Below are 15,103 nucleotides of genomic sequence, written 5' to 3'. Positions count from 1 at the left end.
ATGCCAATGTTCCTATTTCGTACGGGGTTCATTGACTCCAAACCGGTTCAGAAATTTTACCGGTATCCGAGCCAATGTTTGTGTACACCATGTATGTACGAGTATATATATTTGTTGTCTTGGCACTGATTACATTGATACAGGGTAAATGTTTATTCATGCTCCAATTGCTTAAGCTCATATGAAAGAGGCAGGGTAGAGCCATGGAGCGGTGTATTATGAATGTTAGGTTCGTGATTTAAAGAGGAGGCGTCACATGTCTGAATCGAAATTTACTATGATCACATCGAGCATGACTCACTTCGTCCATGCGTACTCAGTACTTCGGAAATTCATAAAATATTTCTTCGTACATTATACACAGTATACTAATGACGGGAGGGAGTGGCTAAAACGTTTACCAAAGTTGTAAGGTATTTAGGTGTAACGCAGACATTGCGTCTTGTAGATTTTAGGGAATCTATGTGCATTTATTTTATTTATACGTTTTATGATCGCTGAAATTAAACGAAAACAACTTAAATAACAATATAGTAAGTTTTATGACCGTGTACATTGATTATTATTTTATTTACGTGTAATTGACCCATGGCGGCATGCAAATTAGAGATTTTGTAGCTTAATGTATTGTACATCAGATGATCTGTTGTATTTTGTATAAAATGACACCATGTTTATTTTTCGTAGTCATACATATTCCATGTCTACTAAGTTCAAACAATCATGACCTTTCAGTCGTATAATGTTATGTGAAAATCCATGCAACTGTGATGATTTTCGTCGATACCGCCTTTGTCCTCAACGTGAAGGCGGTATCGCCGCAGTACAATCTTAAATCTCCTTCACATCTTCAAGAGAACGTGAAGGTTATTTATGATATCAATATTGTTTTCAGCATGCCTTATTCCAAGTCAAATTTTCAAAATTCTATAGTGTCGCTGACATAAGGCACTCGAATGCACTATATTATCAAAATTGTTTCCAGTTCCTTGGGTTGTTGTTTTTGTAAAGAATTATTTGAATAAAATAATTTTATTTTAGGATAAACTAAAATGCGTAAGGCAATTAATTTTGTATTTTATCAGACGCCATATTGTTTAAACGCAATATTATGATGTGAATAAATAGAATAAGTATTTTTAATGCTTGGTTTTATTCTCAGTATAATATTTCTCTCGGCCTGGGAATCGAACCTGGAACCTCTGCGTGGCAGACTGTACGGCCACAAGGCAGTTAAAATTACTTATTGGTAAGGTAGGTCAATGTTGGTAAGTGATATAATTAGATTGTCGTTGCGCAGGGGTCCCAGGTTCGATTCCCGAGACAAATATTTGTATGGCCAACATTTATTTATTTCGAGAGTTTGAGTGTAATTTGTGGTTGTCGGTGTGTGTCCATGGCACCCGCGATACAGGGTCTCCCTAGTGTGGGGGCTATGAGTGTACGTTCTATATTGATGTAAAAGTTGGTAAGATATTAATTATTTTAAGTTCCTATACGTATGTATACTACATACATAGGCACCTAAAATCATGACCCGGCCGGGTCAGTGTAGAAAACTAACTTTTCCATATTGTCTCGGGTTCAGGTGTTTGTGGTACCATCGTCGTTTCCGATTTCCATATCACATGTGTGTTTTTTAGGTACTTACTTTGGGATCAAAGCAACGTATGTGATGCTGTCTAATATTTATTTATATTATATAGTTACCTTCTGTTATGTCTGAGGTACGGGAGAATGTAACTGTTTATAAAGGATATACCTCGAAGATGGAGACTCGGTAGGTAAATGTAGGTAATGTGCAGATACAAAAATTAAGTAACAGCCTGCACCTATAAATGTAACAGAAGACGATTCTACTTTCTAAGCAAACAAAAATCGTCTTCTATTACATTCTTCTGATGAAATTACATCATCAATGACATAAATAGTTGTATTTTGTTACTTGTAGTTACTCACAATTTATACTTGTATAAATCGTGATTTACTATTAAACCGAAGAATTACTTGCAGGTATTATTGTTGAAATTAAGTAGATGAGAATGACGTCGCCGAACCTCGACTGTATAGCGAAACGTGTGCGTTAGTATATTTCTTGATGCAGCGCAGCATTATATTATATATTCAGGTATATAGTAGAGTCACAAAAGACGCGAAACATTTGCAAACAAATTGCTGGATTTTTATTGCGTCCCTTTTGGTATCTAGTGGCACTTGCTCGGACTGTCAACGTTGTTAAATTATACCAGACTGCAGACTGACTCACATAGAGAGCGCTACTTGTGTCGTACCTACTCATAGTTTCACTTTTCTGCCGCGATGTGGTTCTAATCGAGATAATTACGATTATCGAGCAGTGTAGCCAGATGGCTAAATTTCTTACAATTTTCGTAACTTTTGGCCTTCTCGCGTAATAATGTAACTTTTGTTTTAAGGCATTTTTAAGCCAATTTTCGTAACTCTTGAGACGAGATTTTTTTTAAATTCAACATAATTTATTGATGTCAATTCTAAATATTTTACCATCGCACCCAAAATAGACAATAAAATAACACAGAGATTGTGTAAACAGAACACAATAAATCAATTACTCGTTTTTATAGCTTTATTTTTCTTGAGCGTGCTTACTTTTTGTATTTTTGGGATTTAGGCATATACATATCTTTTGGTTAGAATTTTTAATTAAAAAAAGAACTTGTAAAATGTATATTTTGCAGCAATATTGTAACTATTCACCAGTTTACGAAATGTAATTTTGAGCAACATTGTTATCGAGCATAACACAAAAAATGTTGTATCACGCTTAACCGTAACATAGATCAATGTATAAGGAGCACGAATATACATATATTACAATTTTTCATACCTAACTTGCACGAGTATACTGTAGAAATTACAAATAAGAGAAGGTTGTATTTCGTATCAGTTTTCCATACCATACACTTTCGTTTTATCTATTTAGATAGACATTAAAGATTTTAAACTACATAGGTATATAATAATTATTTCGCTTCACCTACATAGGGCGCACTATAAGTTTCCGGAACTGGCCACCTACTTAATTTTTTTTTTTTAATTTATTAAGGCTGTGGCAAAGCCATCAGCCTAAACATGAAGTTTAATTATGTTTCTGTAAATATGGCCGCCACAAAGAGGATAGGCAATTTGAGGCGGCGTGCTTGGATTGACTCGGGATTCCTTAGAACGGGCCGATACGGGTATTTTAGTTCGAGATTCGTATAATTTCGCGTTTTAATCTTCGATCAAGACACAATAGCACTATCCTATTCCACTTTAAACTAGATTTCACAAAATAATTGAAAGTCCAAATAAAAACGATACTTTTCCCTCCAAAAGGTCCAGACCGAATCCCACTTACATAAACAATATTTAAAAAGTAATTACAACATTTGAAAATGGAACTCTGTGGCAGTAGAATACAGTTTGTTTCATCTGACTGTCACTTGTTTTTACATTATGGCGTCATTTTAGAAATTGGTTGTTTATATCACCATGTATTTAACTCGTGAAAATTTTCGTAGTATGATTTTCTACGACTTGAAGTGTAATTTAACAACTCAAGGAAGCTTCGCTCGGCTTCAAACAGCTTTTGGCGATGAAGCACCATGCAAGATGACTATTTATAGCTAGTTTGCAGAATTCAAACGCGGTCGTGTGAATCTCATTGATGAATTTCGTGATGGTCCACTGCTGTGAACAACAAAAACATCGATGCTGTGCGCTGAATGAACACAACAGAAAGGCATGTGACACGTCATGAGATTCGGACATCTTTAGGCATAGGCGTGAGTCAAATACAATCAATACTACACAAATATTTATGTGTGAAAAAGCTGTGCTCTCGGTGGATCCCTCACAATTTGAGATGAGCCGACACCAAACAAAGTGGCGCGCGTGCAAAGTACCTCTAAGCGGATGATTGCTTCTTTTTTTGATAAAACTGGACACGTGGCTACTGTTACTTTGGAGAATCGTTGTACAGTGAATGGTGATTGGTACACGACCATTTGTTTGCTGGAAGTTATTGACAAACTCTGTAAAAATAACCGTAAACGCCGTATCATCTTGCACCACGATAATGCCAGTTCTCACACGGCCAGACAGACAAATGAATTTTTGAAGGTGAACAACGTTGACCTTATGAGCCATCCCGCGTACAGTCCCGACCTTGCACCTTGTGACTTTTATTTATTTCCAAAAATTAAGAACCAGTTACGCGGTCAACGATTTTCATCACCTGAAGAGGCTGTCGAAAAGTATGACAAGTATGTTTCAGAGATTGTCACGGAGAAGTGGCATAAATGTTTTCAAAATTGGTTCATTCGCATGAAAAAGTGCATTAACGCTAACGGAGAATATTTTGAGGAACAATAAATTCATTTCTGACCATTTATAGCCATTTATAGACCATTTATTTATAGTATTTTTTTCTTATTCATTCCGGAAACTTATGGTGCATCTCACGTATAAACTACATATTATTTATTGTGAGAGGACAAAAACAAAACGCTAGTGAATATATAGAGAAACCTTTCGCTTCTGAACCGGCCACGGAGCAATAAAAAGCATAAAATGACCGGAATATAGTCCACTATCGAAGCCACTATTTTCATCGTGGTAATAAGCTTATTCCAGAGCATGAAGAGTACTGCAACATTTTAAGTTTAAAATAGCGGATGGAGTAAATCTAAATCATTATTTGCGACTAGTCAAACTTAAAAATACACGTCACGTTGGAACAAGCCACGCGCGATATTACTTATTCTGATGGGTACATAATTCTGGAATTGTATTGTTGTAACGAATTATGTAAATACTTTAACTTTGATCTAGGATAAAAAATGCATACTTAGTGCAATTCGCATTATCATTTTTCAGATGTCATATCAGTGAGCACAAAATAATACTATCGTTGATTGCGTCATATTATTTAAATTCCGTAGGTGTCAATAAATGGATGAACTATAGACTGTTTTATTTATTATTTAGGCAGATAAAAAACTTTATCAGACCATATCTATAAATCTAATGTAGGAACCATAGATTTAGTATATAGTAGGAACCATTTTTGTATGCTTAGTAAATTACGTCATCGCTGGGTTAATCAGTAGCGGAAATCGTCAGTAATGTTAAATTGATGAAATCCTTGTATTTTATTGGTGAGATAAGTTTTACATGACGTCACCAAGCCTTGACTTGTCTAGCGGAAGGTGTACGTTGGAATCTTTTTGATGCAGCATTATTCGGTAAGACTGACCAACTACGAAAGCAATGTGCAATATATGAAAGGATCAGGCAAACTTTTTGTTTTCCGGTCCTCTAACGGCATCTAGTAGTACTTCATCTGACTGCCAAATGCGTTGGTTTTGTAGTTGACGAACGTTTGCAGACAGCCTCACATAGAGGGCGTCACTTGTGTCGTACTCATACTTTCACTTTTCTGCCGTGTGCCATTCCCATCGTGACGTGATTATCAAGTAAGACCAGGCGGTAAATGTATCATTTAATAACTTGCATACTTTTGGTACATGAATAACTTGCATGCGTACTTAAAATTAGAAATAAGAGTGCTGGATGTACGTATCAATAGTTTATTACATAAATTATAGCCAAGCTTACACTTTCGTTTTATCTAATTAGATTCATATTAAAGATTTAAACTGCCTAAGTATATTATAACCATTTGTATACGGCGCAAGAGCGATACATTTTATTTATCGTTATGACATGCCCTGTTTAAAGGGTTAGAATTAAATCGCTCCAACGCACTAATTCAATACAAAAAAGAACTTATAAATAAATCTAACATCACTATGTAAATATGACATTTAGTTAGGCTATGCTTGGTGTTACTACATTTTCACTATTCCATTTGTTTAAAAGATAAAATATTGCTACTTTGTCGTCTTCAACGCATTTAAGCATCGTTAAATCTAACTTTCTTAAGAAAAAGTAAGGATCTAAATCTCTGTACTGTATATCACATGTTAGCATTTTCTACAAAGCACTGCACAAGGCCACATGCCCGGTAAAACTAAAGATTTACTCAATGTACTTGAACGTATTATACGTTACAAGTACAGAAATACATTGTTGTATCAGTATGCTTAGGTCATATTGTTTACAGCGCTAAGGGCTTTTCTCTACAAAATTTACTCGATTGATATTTGCGGTTTACCAAAACTGCGATCCGCACAGTGCGTTGCAGAAAATGAGATCCTCATAGCATTTTTGTGACGGGTGCAATGAACTTCACTGTAATCGAGGTAAATATCAAAGGCGACGATTTATTACATCTAACACGGCGCAATTATTGATATAAGTATACTGATTATTATCGGAGTTTACAATACTCATCTCTCACCGTAATCATATAACATCCTGGAAAAAGACAAACAAGTTACATAATATCTAGAACTGCTCCCTTAGCGCATTCCCATGAAATGTTTACATCACCGATGTAATTGAATAGCAGCTATGGGATTCTAATCGTATGCCTCCTCCGTACTCTTCATAAAAATCAAAACATTCCACCACATTTCAACCGACTCTAACAAATGGACTTTAAAATATAGCTACCTCACACTTCTGTGTTCAGTGTATCAAAAGTCTTATAAATATTTTAAATTATTCTAGCTAATCTTTTTTAAGTTAAATGGATCATATAAATAACGTACTTTCGACCCTCATGTGTATAAATAATTGTTTGCTACTTTAACGAATTGCAGATATGATTGGTGTTATGCGAGTGATTTTTGAACACGGATTTAAATTTAATTGCTTCTATTTTGAAGACACTTTACATATTGCTTAACGTCTACGGTTGTATATTTTACACCGGGATTTCTAATAGGGACATATGCATACACCTAGGTAATTAAATACAAGGAAGGATTCAGAAATAGTTACCAAACGTTATACGAATTCTCTAACATAAAGTAATAACAAAATTACAGAAACAAAAGGTTAACATCAAATGCTTCATTATCGTTTTGATTATTGAAATTTCTCACACTGTTTGGTAAAAGCGACGAATGTAAAAGGGTGCACTAGACACATATAAATTATTTCGTGCAGATTATTTTGGGGAAGACTTGAGGACACTAACACAAAACTCAAACAGACTTCATGTCGGACACTGCGGCGCAAATCTGTTGGCACACCGCGATCGGTTGGCGTCGCGTCTATCGCCAAAAGTTTGCACTACCGTAAAATTTGACCTTAATTGTAAGTTCATTTGTGTAAGTCAATTAAATGGCACTCAAGCCTGCAAATTGCAGACGATCATAGAAAATATAATATAGATCCGACAAGGTCTCTGAATATTGAAAATTATGTGATATTGATGACATCTTTAACTCTGACGCTTATGATAAAATGCCAATAGCATACTAAAGTGTCCTCTGTTCTCATTGACTTACAAATAAATGGACGACGGGTCTAATACAAAAACCACTAAAAAAATGTCCCAAGTCAACCTATTCGAAATTTAAATAGTAATGTCATCGCAGTATCGCGCTGTCAGTCGAACAAATGAAGACTAAAGCGGAGTTTGGCGCTCTGTATACGATTTTAGCGCCTTACAAGTGCGGACACTTTTTAGCGCGGACTCGACGTCCATATAATTGTAAGTCAATGTCTGCTCCTTACCTTTAAGTCGCAGAGCATTGGACCTGATTTAGTTACTTCAGAAGGTATACCTTCTTACGTATGCGTAGAGCATTTATAAACTGTAATTATTCTTTAGAGAGGTAAAAATGTGATCAAGTTAATAAAATGAAGAGCGAACATTGAAACAGAATTGTTATTAAATAAACTCCATAACAATGTTACACCGATTGTAAAGCTAGTAAAAATATAATGTAGCTTATGAATCATTATCAATAAAATTCAATTCAATAGAAAGGCTTATTTGTACAACTTATCACTGCAAGAATCTAGAAAAACTACACATGTACGCAAAGATGATTTATTTACGACATAATGTGCTGTATTATTGGTAATTCACTAAAATTTGAAAATGTATTCAGAGAGATATATACCTACTCATAACTTTTGCTAGATTTAGGCACTTTTATTGCCAGAAGAATACAAACGATAAAGGCATTCTGGTGAGCCAAAACATGTTCACGTCATCAAGACACTTGCTTCGTGCAAATAAGACGAAACCTGTACATGGGATAGGAACTACCCCAAAATAAAACAGAAACTCCGATATAATTCATTACTAAGTAGCAAGATATGTGTCGACACACGCATTGACGATTACGTCTATAAATTTTGCTTTTAAACAATTACAAATGCACACCTAAGCGATGCCCAGTCTTTGTGGTTGGCTTCAACGTACGAATGATTTACCTGCACCATTAATTCTATACAAAGAAATATTAACGATCAAGTCGAACTTAATATTTAAACTAGGCTACATTGAGCATTTGTAGAATAAATCAATATATAATGGTTAGAGAAAGTATTACAATATCGAATGATAAGCAGCATTATTCAGGATGATTGTTAGACACGTAGTCAACAATCGAGAGGCATCTTAGAACAACAGATGAGAAATGTTCGTTGGGCGCTTCACCTTCTACGAGACGACATCTTAATCAAAAACAACATTGAAGAAATATCGAAGGAAGGAAGGTGAGATAGAGGAAGACTAGAGTATTAGCTATAATAAACCAGATGCATACGAAGGTTGTACGAGGCGTTCAAGGAAAAGAGATACGGAAGGGGTAAGTGGAGGACCATTCACAAACAAGAGCATAGCTCTTAAAAAGCCCATCCTTTCTTCAAGTCGCTAGCAGTATTAAGTCGCTTAGCAAATATATAAGTCGCTCAGCACATAACTCTCAAGAAACATCACAAGCAGGGAAGCAAAGCCCTTACAACTATATTGGCATTATTTTGTTCATCTACCACTAACTTGCTCATAATTAAAAATCATATTCAAATAAAGTAACCCTAGTAGTATGCTTAAATGTTTATGCACAATATGATTTGTTCTCAATGTTACGCAAAATTAACACAACCTCTCTATATTATAATAAAATAGTACATATGAAAACTGAAACCATTTGGCTTATGTTCAAAATCAAATAAGGATTTTTAAGTATCACAAAGTATACAAATTGTGTATAAACATTTAAATTGATAAAGTTACAATTTAGACTAAAGTAAAGACATTCAGCCTTTGTAAAAGGATTGTAATATAAATACAACAAAAATATGTAAAGGCTTTGTTGAGACATTAGTCTAGAGGATTAAGTACTTGAAATGATCACATTGGCAGTGACGAATTAAACACATGTTCCGTCAAAAGTTCTCTAAAACATCGGTAAAATGAGTATTACACGCTTACATTAATACCTTGTTACAATACTTCCAATTCAAAATATTCATAAACACCACGAAACTTCTATTACCTGTGACACTAAAAGTATATAAGAAAATTTGCTATCTATGTATTAAACTCTACAAAATTGCTATATTTAAATCGTTTCCCGGATTTTCGATTACCTGCCACTATTGCTCTTGTTTCATTTATTATTGTTTATTTCTTACATTAGTCATAAATAAATTTAATATTCCATCTCACACTTACTGGATACATTCTTCAATGTAAAGATTTGTTCAAAAACTGAACTAGTAAATACGTACATATAAAACATTACAAAGAAACAAAAAACTTAAACAACCATATCAGTTGTGTGCCTACATAAGTCAAAAAGTTTTATGTAAATATATAAGAATGGCAATTATAAAGTATAATGCACTAAACTCTTACAATTTCTATAAGAATAATCAAAGTCGTTTTTGAGCATTAAAATAATGTATGACTTTGTGATTCGTTGTACAGTATCTCTACATAATATGTGGAACGGTTGAAAATAAAGCTAGTATAATGTTGCAATGGATTTGACTTATCAAATATTAGGCCGGTTTAAATATTAGACTGCCATATAAAAGCTGACCACTTCAGCTGCATACTAAAAGTTCTACACCTTCTAAACAAAAACAACAATATTGTAAAAAAGAAATATAAACAGCATACAAGATTTGATAATCCCTTATTATTAATTATGAAAGATTTCTTTTTAAACTTTAGCTTTCTTTTATTCTAAGACAGTTTCATTTTAGAAAAATATACAAAATGCATCATATTCATTAGTATATCACTGTAATCGAATCCCACCATGGGCACATACATCGAGATCAATAGTCCATTGGCTAGTAAGCCACCTTTATCAATCACAATCACTGAGACAACATACCACACTATAAAGCACTACACCAAGAAACCGTAAGGGCCACTGACTCGAATTTGGGCGCGCATGCTTTGCACACTGTTCATTATTTTTTTCTGATGTCCAACTAATGTAACGCCCAAAGAAGCCAACTGGTGCACTGTCAAATCGACTACAGCGTCCATATCTGTTATACCTGCCGCGCGGAACTTCTCAATATATCGAGACATTTTAATGCATTCCAGCCACTCTTCTACAGAGTTGAATTGAATCATGTCGGGGGTGTCACCCGCTAGAGGATCTGCGGACCTGTTCTGTGCGATCTTTCTCAATGTCTCTGGACAACGTATTAATTTGTCTAAGGTTTTTACTATACTCGAAAACGTTGGTCGATGCGTACGCTCTTTCTGCCAACAATCTAACATGAGCTGGTAGACTGCTTCAGGACAGTCCATGGGTGCAGGTAAGCGGTACCCCTTTTCTATTGACTTAATCACGTCTTGGTTGCTCCAATTCCAGTAAGGCCGCTCTCCAAAGCTCATCACCTCCCAACAAACGATTCCCATAGACCAAACGTCACTGGCCGATGTAAATTTTCTAAAAGCAATTGCTTCGGGCGCTGTCCATCGTACTGGTATTTTACCACCTCGAGTAGTGTATGCTCCATCAGCAGTCGACTCGATTTCTCTTGACAAACCAAAATCGGCAATTTTACATACAAGCTGCGAATTGACAAGAACATTTCGAGCAGCAAGATCTCTGTGAATGTAGTTCATCTCTGACAAATATTGCATTCCAGTTGCGATACCTCGCAGCATTCCCACCAGCTGCAGAACTCGGAACTTACCATCATTAGCACGCAAGAAAGTGTCCAATGATCCATTCTCCATGAACTCTGTTATTATCATAATAGGATTACATTTTGTAACCACTCCTTGCAAAAATATCACATTGGGATGTTCAAATTGACCCATTATAGAAGCTTCAGCAAGGAAATCACGTCTGGCTCGCTCTGTCGATCCTGGTTTGAGAGTTTTTATAGCCACATCTATTTCTTGACCACAACTAGCTGGTAACTTCAACTTTCCGCGACATACGTCGCCGAATTCACCACCTCCTATAATCGCCTCTATTGTAATACATGAAGCATCAATTTCACGAGCAAATTCCCTTACAGCTTGGTTAGGATCTTCATAAGTGTGAGGATCAATGTAAGTGCGTGAACCAGTTCCTGCAAAAAGTGGTGTGGTAGCATTGCTACTAGTCTTAGCTGGACGTTCAGGACCTGTGTACACTTCCCCATTACGATAATTCAATGCGTTGCAATCATTTGGTTGCTTCTTATCACACTCATCGTCAGCACGCGACCGCAAAAAGAGAACAGTTGCAATGATGCCCACCACTGAGAGAACAACTAAGGCAACCATAACCCCAGCTACGAGTCGGACTTGAGCACCCTCTTCTTCACCCACAAAAGTTGTCTCAAGCACGGATGCCGTACGCGCATATAAAATATCACTGAATTCTCCCCAACCTCTTTTCATTTTTGCTCTCACTCTAATACCATACTCTGTATCTCTTTTCAAACCAGTTATTGTTATATGAGACTCCTTTGTTATTTTTAATGTTGCATTTGCACTCTTTTCAATATTATCTTTTGGAAAACATTTTACTTCATAGCTTTCTATAGTGTCATCCGGATCGGTCATGTCAGTTGGTGGAGGATTCCAAGTCAGAGACAACTTGTCACTTTCTGCATTGATTACTCGTAATTTTGAGACCACACTCACTACTGAAGCCTCAGTTACAGCTGTGATTTCCACCTTTTTTGGAGGTTCACCTGTAAGCTCTGTTACTCCATTTTCTGCAAACACTTGAAATTTATATTCTGTGACTGGATCCAATCCAATTACAGTTACTCTAGTAGTATTAAGATAGGTGGATGCAGGTTTATACTCCACATTTGGACCACAATTAATGCAGTACACTCTGTATGTTACATCAGAGCGGCCACCATTTTTATGTGGTGGTTGCCAAGCTAGTGATATTGAAAATTGGTCAGCAAAAGTAACTGTTAAATTATCTGGTGCAGATGGTGGTTGTGTACATGGTACATTCTTGGGGTCCTTTTTGGCTCTGAAGAAGCCAGGGATACATTTACATTCAGCAGAAGCATATGCTATTGATTCTGAATAATCAGGACATGGTATGCAGAGGTCATCACCTGTGTGTGACTTAAATTTCCCAGAAGGGCACTCATTACAAATCTGGTTGTTGTGATCTGGTTCAAATCCAGGTCGGCATTTACAAGAGCCACTAGGTAGTGTCCATTTGCCATCACCCTTACACAAGTAAATAGGAGGAGCCTCACCTGGAGCAGTTTCAGCATTTTCAACACAGGTACCATTTGCCTGCTCTATGACAGTGACTTCTCGGCCAGTTGGAGTTGCAGGGAATCGTGCAAAGTTTATAGTTACTTCCGGGCATGTGATGTAGTAAACTTTTACAGCTAATATTGAAATACATGCACCTTGATCTCTAAATGCAAAGTAGACACCCCTTTTAGTAACAGCTATACTTTTAACTTCAGTATTGATATCAACTTCAGAGTTTGTGTTGAATCTGCCTTCCCCAGCCGCAATGCGGCCCACCAGCTTATAGCTCTCTGGCTCCCAAGGTGGTTGCTCCCGAGTTGCCACATCAAACTCATAGTACAACAAGCTAAATGTCTCTTTACAACTAAGTGCATTGCCTGGAAATAGAGAGCAATCTCTAATAGTGAACTTAATCTCTATGTAAATGCGATTAGCGTTTCTTCTCTCAATGAAGGGTGTCCACAACCAATTATTGACATTATGATGAGCGACATCGCAGACTACATACGATCGCCAATTGATTTGCTTCTCGAAGTTGGTGTAGGATTCCTCGAGCCAACCAGGTGTGCTGGCTTGCGGGCCGTAAGGGAACCGCGTCCAACCCAGTGTTGCTTCTGTAGTGGTATCGAGGAGCAGCACCTGCTCGGCGTGCACGTAGACGGCCGCGAGCACCGCCGCTGCCACAGCCGCGAGCCACATCATCTCAACCGCATACTTACACACGTTCCAAATACTCGAAACGCGTCCGTAAACACTTTACGCTTTCGTCTCTTCTACATAATGCAAGCGATGCAGTCTTCACTATACGGCTATGCACTTCACTTTGTCGGAGATAAAGGTCGTCCCCGTCATTTCTCTCCACTGCAATATTTTCAAGAGCTCGCGAATGCAATAATTGTATTAACGTCCGCACTAGGCCTAATGAACTCAATGTTCCAAGTTTTACTTTTTAATAATGATTAGAAACAATTTTTTTCTATTTCAAGAAAGGATTCCACAATTTTCATTTATATTGATCCCGATATTACACTACACAGAAGAAACACCTCTTGACATGGACGCGCAGCTATTTAGTGTTACCAGACAGAAAAATATATTAAAAAATGCATTTAGATGTAATAGAATACGCAAACAATAAATAACTCATAGAAATTGTTTAGTGTTAGGTTGCCTAAAATTCCATGAGTGATAAGATGTATAAACTTAAAATACTTTCCTTATTAAAATAATTTTAATGCCTAATAATATGACATGACATTTATAGATACTAGGGGCGAGCGGGGTAATTTGACACAGGGGCACATTCACATACCTGTATTATTTGCATACCTTCAGACATAATATTAGTTGTGATGTGATAACACTGAAACGTGGCTTTGTACCAAGAAGCTTACTTTGTACGAGTAATAGACAAGCGTTGATGCAGCTCACCAGTTAATCGTTGTCGTCGAAGAGTACAATAAATATACGTAGTAGGTCTACAGGTAACAAAGTATTTTTACAACCATTGACTAAAAAAATAAGAGACACTAATACAAGATCCACTGCAGTTTTGTTCACTTTACAGGATCTGTCTTAAATACAGGGTAAATTAACATTTCCAATAACTAGAATTGTATGTAACTTTGGGGCGATATCTAGAGTTGTTTTTAAAAAAATGTTTTTTTTTTAAACTGGTCAGTGGGGTATTTTTATACACTAGTAAGTGGGGCAGTTTAGTACGTAACAGAGTGCCCCTTTAGAGCAAAATGTCACTTTTGTCACTGTTAAAATTAAAAAATGTCAATTAAAATGTCACTGTTAGTTATTTTGTATGAAAAATGTGAAACTATTTTAACAAGTTACATTTACGTGCAAACCTAAAATTTACAATAAACAAATTAATTAAAAAGTCATTATTGAAATTAAGACGGCAATGTCTGAAGTTGCTGTGAACACTTTGTCTTTACGACAAGCAGAAATTAAATATGAAAATAAACATACATAATATACCGTATCTAATTCACAGTAACGCATTGAAAGATTTAAATTATAAATTAAAGATAATTGAACACTTCAAAGTACACAGTTGTACAAGTATTCACTGCTGAGCAGCAGAATACCTTTGTGCAGCAAGAAGTTTTGTGTTTAACAAAACTGCCGTTACAGAGTTCTTCTTTCACAATATGAAAAGGTATTGACGAAACACAAATTCATATCAGATCGCATTATAGTATCTGTAGAAAGAGGTGAACTAGTGACATTTTGCTCTATAGTTGGCTCCTCCTCCTGTATTTCTACTTCCAAGAACACTTTTCAAATGATGCCTTAGGAAGAAGTTTTGATCTAGCAAGTACTGAAGCATAATTACCGTCATACTTTATGAACAGTTGGTTATCTCGTGGTGGTAACCAGGAATGGCACACTGATTCACACATCAAAGTGCCCTAAGCGATAAATCAAAGTACCCCAAAGGTGGGA

General features: G+C 36.2%; 1 protein-coding gene across 1 annotated transcript; it reads right to left on the bottom strand.

Annotated features, from left to right (window-relative positions):
* Window positions 1-10,115: 10,115 nt before the first annotated feature.
* On the bottom strand, window positions 10,116-13,557 carry LOC113239702 (ephrin type-B receptor 1-B). Its single transcript, XM_026476792.1, has one exon. It carries the CDS (start codon window positions 13,343-13,345, stop codon window positions 10,310-10,312), a length of 3,036 nt encoding a protein of 1,011 aa, XP_026332577.1. The 5' UTR covers window positions 13,346-13,557; the 3' UTR covers window positions 10,116-10,309.
* Window positions 13,558-15,103: the final 1,546 nt, after the last annotated feature.

The sequence above is a fragment of the Hyposmocoma kahamanoa genome, unplaced genomic scaffold (assembly GCF_003589595.1).
Source record: "Hyposmocoma kahamanoa isolate Upper Pololo Valley unplaced genomic scaffold, ASM358959v1 100021, whole genome shotgun sequence".
NCBI classification, from domain to species: Eukaryota; Metazoa; Arthropoda; class Insecta; order Lepidoptera; family Cosmopterigidae; genus Hyposmocoma; species Hyposmocoma kahamanoa.
Note: the sequence above shows the minus strand (reverse complement) of the source record. Positions and strands in the feature narration are given on the sequence as shown.

Excerpts from the sequence above, each read along its gene's own strand:
- LOC113239702 (XM_026476792.1), bottom strand. The coding sequence starts at position 13,345 with ATGATGTGGCTCGCGGCTGTGGCAGCGGCGGTGCTCGCGGCCGTCTAC.